The 8,499-nt window shown below is 36.1% G+C and overlaps 1 protein-coding gene across 1 annotated transcript in view; it reads right to left on the bottom strand.

The window, feature by feature from the left end:
* The window catches only part of LOC103609287 (structural maintenance of chromosomes protein 1B-like), a gene marked incomplete at its 5' end in the record, with an annotated part of 76,474 nt that overhangs the window by 51,725 nt on the left and 16,250 nt on the right, over window positions 1-8,499 (bottom strand). Inside the window, 4 exon segments of the mRNA XM_008593636.1 lie at window positions 568-747; window positions 2,775-2,960; window positions 5,631-5,838; window positions 6,540-6,622. Of these exon segments, the coding sequence (XP_008591858.1) occupies window positions 568-747; window positions 2,775-2,960; window positions 5,631-5,838; window positions 6,540-6,622 (657 nt within the window).

The raw sequence follows: 8,499 nt of genomic DNA, 5'->3' as shown, positions 1-8,499 counted from the left end.
AAACTAAATACAAACTCTATTCAACTGAGAGTGAAATAATATTTATTTTTAAAACCAAAATTATTCCCTTGAGAGACTAGTATTCAGTTATCTCATTTCAATTGTGCTTTCATTAAATTCAAATGTGTTAAACCTTGAATGTGTAAAAGGCGGTATCTCCATTAAGCTATAGAAGAATTAACTCAGAATGAAAATAAGCACCTAAAATCTTTCCTGGTATACAAAAATACATGTACCATATAGGTAAAGGCAGGGAAAATCTGAGGATCATAAGGATATTTATTCCATATAAAGTTAAAAAATTAAATTCTTTAGGATATAAGTACAATAAATCTATTTTCCAAAATATAATTTATGATGTTGAGGACCGCTATAGAGGTTAAATTTTCAAAAACTCAACTGAACATTAAAAAACTAATGAAGCCATAACCATCTTGGGTCCCATGTTAGTTTCCTTATAAAAGAGAACATATGGAAGCACATAAATATTTGTTCGTGTAATATATTAGTCTTATAAATACTGCTTCAATTTATCCAAAAGTGCAACCAGTACAAATCTTTTCTTACTTTCCGTCTTTCAGGTCCATCGAACGCAACACTCCTGGCTTCTTCCACCGTCTCACAGACAAGGCCATTTCCACACTCAAATTCAATCACTTTCTTGAGCTGTGGAAACTGAGTTTTTATGACATCAATCGCCATTTTACAGCCTTTAATCTCCCTTAATCTTTCATTGATTGGCTTGATCTAAAAGGTTTAAAAAATACTTCATGTATTACATACACTAAAATATAAACCAACTGCTCATTATGTTCTTTCTCACCAAACACATACAGGCATGACAGGAAATGATGAATAGTGTGCACTTACACATAATAAAAGTATGACATGAACATGATGATCTATATCCCACCATTGGCTCATGTAACATTAAAAATAAACTTCATCAAAACCCAGAAGATTTAATTTCCAGATTCAGCCCTGTCACTAATTATTTGGGAGAAAACAATGCATGAGAAGTGCTCCATGCTCTCAAGACCATGAAATGTAGTGGAAAATACTATCCTTTAAAATATGTGTCAAAAGAGCTGTACGAAATTATGGCACTTAAAAAACACTTTACGAATAAATGTTCAGGAAAGGCTTCAGACATTCTTAGTCATGAGTCTTAGGTTGGATCTACAAGCAGATCAAAAAAGTATTTGCAATGTATTAATGAAAACCTGCAAGTAAGATCTCACTACTGGGTAACAAAGCAAAACAAAGCAAAAACGCTACATGCAACCAAAATGTGTATATGTGTGCCTGTGTTATATATATACACATGCACACACGAGTATATACACCTGCGAATATATATTTATAAAAATTGAAGTGTATGGGAGCAATCTAAAGTTGTTACTATTAGGGAACTGGACACTGAAAAGGGATGAGTATTCCCTTTATATTTGATATACTTCTTTATGAGATGTTTTTAAAAATGAGTTTGCCTTGAAAAACTTCTCAAGTGGGTAATAAGTAGAACAGGATTTTAACAGGAAGATGAATTAAGGCTAAGAAGTTTCAGGAGGCAGAAGGTATAAGCAAAAGTGTATTAGTACAATGGGCAGCTGGCATTTGCTGAGCCCCTCCTCTGTGCAGGCACTGTGCCAGGTGGTTTACCTGTAACGATTCCTTGCAATATTCCAATAAGGTAAGAATTAATTCTTCTACTTCATAGATGAAGAAACCGAAGCCCAGAAAAGTTGTGAAGAACTTAATGAGAGCAAATAAGAATTAGGGCTGAGATTCAAACTCAGAGCACTCCAACTCTAAGGCATGTGCTGTTAACCACTATGCACACTGCCTGCAGTTCAGGGTCTTGACTGCCAGATCAAATAAAACATTATCTTTGGTAGGCAATAAAAAATTACAAAGGATATCAATTATGGTATGATAGAGTTCCTGCTGCAGGAATTTAGATTCTGGATATGTGAACATATATCAACACATAACTCAAGGCTCAAAATTTAGCCTGCCCCACCAAGAGTTGACACACTGGATCAAATAATCACAATAGAGACTGAGTTGACATTTCGCCCACAGACCATACATCTTATCAATCTCCTTTCTAGATGGTCCCTAACTTATGATGGTTCAAGTTATGATTTTTTGACTTTATGATGGTGTGACAATGATATACATTCAGTAGAAACCGTACTTCAAATTTTGAATTTCAGTCTTTCCCTGTCCTAGTAGTGTGTGGTATGGTACTCTCTTGTGATGCTGGCAATGGCAGCAAACCCCAGCTCTCAGCCAGCCACGTGATCAAAAGAGTAAACAACCGATACTCTGCAGTGCACTATGATGCTCAGCTATGAGGTTCGGTAGGTTAGGTGTATTAAATGCATTTTCAACTGATGATATTCTCAACTTACGATAGGTTTACCGTGACATAAAGCAATGGTCAAGTTGAGGAGCGTTTGTATTTTGCTACCGAACAAAATACATTGCTGGCTAGTATGCCCAGTGTTGGACTTCTAGAGCAATGGCACCAGAGTCACCAATACAGAATTATGGCAAAACCCGATTAGGAAAAAAATAATATGATCAAGAATGATAGCAGCTACTTGATATTATTCTTTGCCTGCCAATACATTAACACCAGCCATGCAAATGACGGGCTAATTGGCAACGATTTTTTTCAGTCACTACCATAGTTTTAGGCAATAAAGACATACTATAACAGACAAGTTTTTATCCCTACTAAATACCAAACATTACAAATTTCTTACCTCCAGGTAATCTAGAGCAAGGAATGTCTCAGGTTCAGCTCTTTCCTCCTTCAGAAATTGAATACAATCTTTTGCTACTTTTTCAGAGACCACAACAATGGCAAACATGTACTGGTCAAGAAGCTTAGTAACAGCCAGCTGGTATTTCTTATGAATAGGATGACACAGGTCGACCAGTCTTCCAAACTTAGCAGGTTTCAAGAAAGGAAAGAAAAACAAATATATTAGTGAGGAACGTATAATTCACTGTTTTCTCATGTAACAAAGCAACATAGATAAAACATAATTTATAAAATTATGTCATAATTTAATAGTCTCATTCACATGGACCTAAGTTTTATTATGAAATGTCCATTTAGGCATGTCGCTTCATTTAAGAAAAGAGTAATGCAGAGGGACTAACCTTATCAAAGTACTAAAATATTTTCTAAAACTGTAGTAATTAAATAATATTCATTCATTTCCTATTTATTAAACGAGAATCTTTGAGGCACCTACTACGTGCAGGACTGAGCTAGACACTGGGTAAACATTACTTAATTCAACAGGTACTCTCTGATCTCACACAGTTTTCAGTCTAGTAAGGAAGAAAGACAATCAGTAATCACATGCATGTAACAACACAGAGCTTAGTCACAGTGACCAAAAAAAAGAGTGCTCTAAGAGTATATAAAAGAGACCAGGTTGGCCTAAAAAGTCAGGGAAGGCTTCCCATGAAGAAGTGTTATTTGAGCTAAGATCTGATGAATGGTCAAGAATTAGACAAGTTCAAAAACTTTACTAGAATATGTCTGAATGTCAAACATCCTGTATCAATAGTCTCTAGAATACCTGAAGATTTAATTGTATATCTTTGTACTCTCTTCCATTTATTAGGTTCACTCCTTGCTACTTCTAATTTATTAATTAGTATTCCTTGCTACTTCTTATTAACTTATTTTATTTATTAGTCTATTTTATTTATTAAGTAAATGTTAAGTAATTACTTTTTCAGTAATAATGTTTGTTCTTAATTTGTTTTCTTAGCTCCATGTTTTCCTTTTCATTTTGTTTATCCTCATATTTGAATCTGGTTTATGAATTCAAGCTCTTATTAAATTATGCAAAGCAGAAAACACTTATGCGGGATTATGTTCTATAACTTTCTAGGCTGGACTTTTAGGCCTCTAAATATTTTTAAATATTTTCTTTCTCTTTATTTTATGTATACTTATAGCTGTAGCTGCCATAGTGATTCTATTCATCTTGCTTTGGTTTAATGTGGGCATCTCTGTTTATTTTCATTTGCTGTAATAATCATTTCATTTTCTTTTTGTAAAAAAAAAAAAAAAAGCCTACAGTACTCGATATTTCCAGGTGCTCTCCTATCCAAGTAATAACCAGGCCCAACCCTGCTAACCTTCCAAGGTCAGACAAGATTGTGCATGGTTAGGGTGGTATGGCTGGAGACAGACAACTTTTCCTTGATTACCTTTCCCACAGAACTGAGATGTCTAACTCCTTTGAGCAACAGTTGGTGGAGCAAGTACTTCCTATTCTATCCACCTTCCTACAACCTCAGGGATTGGAGGGCAGGGTAAGTGAGAGCTCAGCTAAGGCTTTGTAAGATTATGCTTTGTTTGAATACCTGAGTGCTGCTCTTTCTTCTGATTTTTAAAATTTATATCCTATACGAAGATTCTTCTACCTTGCAGGCGGAAGACAAATCCTACTTTGGAAAGAACTTCAAAATGGCCTCTCAATTTAATGAGGAGCCATAGAGTCTTTATTTTCATCAGAGAGCATTAGAGAGTCACCTTTCCTGATTCAACAGTCTTTGATTCTAACTCCCTCCAGTTAGAAGAGCAAAAAAATACAGATAAGTTTGCTTCTTTTTAGATTAACTTTTATTAAGTGAGAATTTTAGGAAATGGTCAACTTATCACTTGGCTTAGGCAGAGTTAAAAAGCAATGCTACAATTCAGTTATTTTTTTTAATATCCTGGACTATCACCACTTTTTAGGTTTATAACATTAGTTTGACTCGTTGTAGAAAAGGATATGTTTAGGTTTTTGTTATTTTGTTAGAAATTGTGGAAAAAAGATTCTGTGACCCATGTTTACTCCTCCATCATTATCCAGATGTCAAAACCACATTGAAGAGTCAGAAAGTCAAAAAAGGGTACTGTAAAGGAGATGAAGATGGGTGGCCAGAGAGGTACAAGGAAAACCATGACAGTGTGGTACCATGGAAGCCAGTGGCAGGTGTTTCAAAATAGGTCAAGTGGTTAACAGTGTCAAATGCTGAAAACAGGCCATCATAACATGACTGCACAGTGTGCAATGTTGTAAGTGACAAGAAAGTCAGATACCCACCCCCTGATCCAAAAGGAAATAATACCATGGGGGTGACACCCCAAGTAAAAGGTGATATTGTATTTTCTTGATGACATACATAAGCAATGCTAGATGCATAGTTAAAGAATAAAAATATGCCAATGATGTCGCTGAAAAAGTATTTTTTTAAAAAATTAAAACCATGAAGAACATGAGGTATGAGTATACGTGTCTGGGGGCTCAGACTACTTCATGCCACCCGTTTCCTTTGGGGATACTGACAATAACTCAGACTTTTTGGGTACTGTTTTCATATCAATGCTTCTCCCCAGTAATTACTTATCTGTAGACACTACCCAAAGTAATTTGCATTTTACCCTAATTGTTTACCCTTTAAATATAAATTGCCAAACACAAAACATAAAGATTTCTGAATTGTTTTGCTTCCTAATAAAGGTATATTTATAGTTCCAAATAAGAATTTACTGTTTTCACCACCCAGGAATGCTTAGCCTTGTTTTAATTGTTCATTCTAATTACCACAGAATCTGGGTAAAGTCTTTTAAGGTGATCCAGAGTCTCTGCTCTCTTCTGCTGACGTCTTCTCTCATGGTTATCAATTCCAGCATTCTGCAATTCACTTCCAATAAGATCCAATTCTTCATTAACCTCAGACATTCTTGATTTTGCTTTGTCAATTTCAACCACTAGGGTTTCCTCTTGCTCTTTCTTCTCTTTCAAGCAATCCCTTTGTAATAACAACAACAAATTATACTGCAAAAAGCAAAACCAAAATTTAGGAATTACCAGATACAACGTACTCTTATCTGGCATTGCAAGGGAATGGAGTAGTGCTCTATTAATATCGAAAAGATAAAAAAAATATATAATACAATAAACCTAACACCAAATGAGGGCAAAAACAATTTTGATCGTTCGTTGTTGATTCAAAAGATATGTATTTCTGTGCACTGAAATAGTAACGGTAGATCACTATAACCAGAGCAGTCCTCATGAGCTTAATAAGGAAATGCCAATTAAAAAGAAACCCTTAGTTGCAGAATACTTAGGTTGTATGAGGGTTCTTCAAAAAGTTCATGGAAAGATTCATATTATCATTTGATTCTACTTTTCCATGAACTTTCTGAAGTAACCTTGCATTAGCTTTCATAACTCACTACTTTCATTAAAAATATCAGTACCAAAGAGAGGTAAAATTTCAGTACTGTTACACATTTGTATTTCCAAAATTTAAATATTTCATTTTTTATGTAGTCAAGGATAATCTTTAACAATCTACAATGAAATGAAAAGCAATGGAGGAAACAAAGAAAAGAGTCGAGGAGTGAGAACTTTGTATCAGTGGGAGCATTCATTTGCTAGACAGAAATAAACAGACACTTGAGAGGTAAGAAAGCTGAGTGTTTTTTTTTTTTTTTGTCTACCTACATGCATGTCTTTGTATCCTCCTCCAACTTCTCTATTCGTTTTTTATGATCTTCTATTTGTTCTTTTATTTGTTTTAGATTTCCCTGAAATAGGAAAGGAAACCTAAAATCAATTACAGGAATTCCACCCCAGTTAAATTACATGCCTAACACTTACTATAACATTGTAAGCTGTTATAAATTTGAAATACATCAAATACAACTATATGAAAATATTTATGAGAGCAAATTTTAAGTTTAAAAAGGCAGTCTGGTATACAGCTTTGAAGTTGCACAGATCAGGGTTCAAATCGTAACTCCATCATTTGCTGGATATTTGATCTCCAGCTAATTCACTCTTATGGCTTCAAAGTCCAAGAGGATTATTTTCAAATATCTACACAGTTCTTATCTGTCCTTCAAACTAATTCATTCAATAAATATTTATTCACTGGCTACCATGGGGTAGGACCTGGAGATACAATAATGAACAGGACAGAGTCCTTGCCTTTAAGGAGTAATGTCTGGTGGGAAAGAGACAAGTAATGACAGTAGTGCGGTTTAATGTTAAACAACTTATAGGACAACTAATAGACTTATGGGGAAAGGACTTCACAAGTCTTGCTCTATTCATTTTATCATTAAATCCAGTAATGTGGTAATCTCCAATTTGTTTCATGTCTTTAAGCCTTCCCACATCTAATTCATCCTGTGTACTATAGCAAGATTGATCTGTCTTACTCCATTACTAAATGATCGAACAGGACAGAGTTCTTGCCTTCAAGGAGTAAAGTCTGGTGGGAAAGAGACAAGTAATGACAGTAGTCTGGTTTAATGGTAAACAACTTATAGGACAATTAATAGACTTTTGGGGAAAGGACTTCACATAAGTCTTGCTCTATTCATTTTATCATTAAATCCAGTAATGTGGTAATCTCCAATTTGTTTCATGTCTTTAAGCCTTCCCACATCTAATTCATCCTGTGTACTATAGCAAGATTGATCTGTCTTACTCCATTACTAAATGATCTAAAACCAGGAGTGTATCAAAGTAAAACCACAATTCTTTTTCGGTGTACCACCGGGAAAGAGAATAGCACACTTTTGAAGTGGAAAAGGACAAGCATATTCCAAGGTAATTATCCTGTTTTCCTCACTTATCACACAAATTTACTGAACAAACCTCCACTATGGAAGGTGCCAGAGTTATAAAAACGAGAGAGACAGCTCTTTTGCTGTAGGAACTCACACGTGTTGAAAGTAGAGTTCCCATACTGACGTTCTATGATCTCACGTAAGAATTCCATCCAGAGAGGGAAGAGCAAGAGTCGTCAATGAGGAGAGGACCAAGCTCAGCCAGCTGGGAACAGGCGCTTCTGCGCCTTTACTCTGGCCACTCCCAGAGCCTGTGTCATGCTAGATGGTCATTAGTTTAACATGCCAGGTGGGTCTCTTAGGTGGCGACCTAAGGGCCTGGGACAAATTTAGGACTTGGCGTAGTTCCGTGGAAGAGTAGGATTTAATAGAGAAAAATCTAAAAGACCAGGGTCAACAAGAGAAGAGAAGGTGTGGGTCCCATTTGCTCTCACCATCCCACAGGAGGTGAGTCAGGACCTGGGTGCTCTGCTGGACGCATAATGTGGGATAATCGGACTACCCTGGTACTCCACATTCTGGACTTGAGATGCTGCGTGATCACACTAGTTGTCTGAGAAAACCAACTATTGCTCAGCGCCAGAGATCTTGGGACCTGTGGAAAGTGACAGAGCCACCTATCTGTGAAGGGAGTCATAGGTCCTGTGGAAACTCAGTTTGAGATCCGAACCCGAGGCCTTGGTGTTATCAGCAGCACACTCTCCAAAGTGAGCCACGGGCAGGCCCGATTTCTTTTTTATATTCACAAGGCAACAGCTGTTCAACTGACACTCATTGACATGTACTAAGTGCAAGGTTTACAATGGACATCATTATGAATCCTGCCT

This window comes from Galeopterus variegatus, unplaced genomic scaffold (genome assembly GCF_000696425.1).
Source record: "Galeopterus variegatus unplaced genomic scaffold, G_variegatus-3.0.2 Scaffold9426, whole genome shotgun sequence".
NCBI lineage: Eukaryota > Metazoa > Chordata > Mammalia > Dermoptera > Cynocephalidae > Galeopterus > Galeopterus variegatus.
This window is presented reverse-complemented; position numbering and strand designations above follow the sequence as displayed.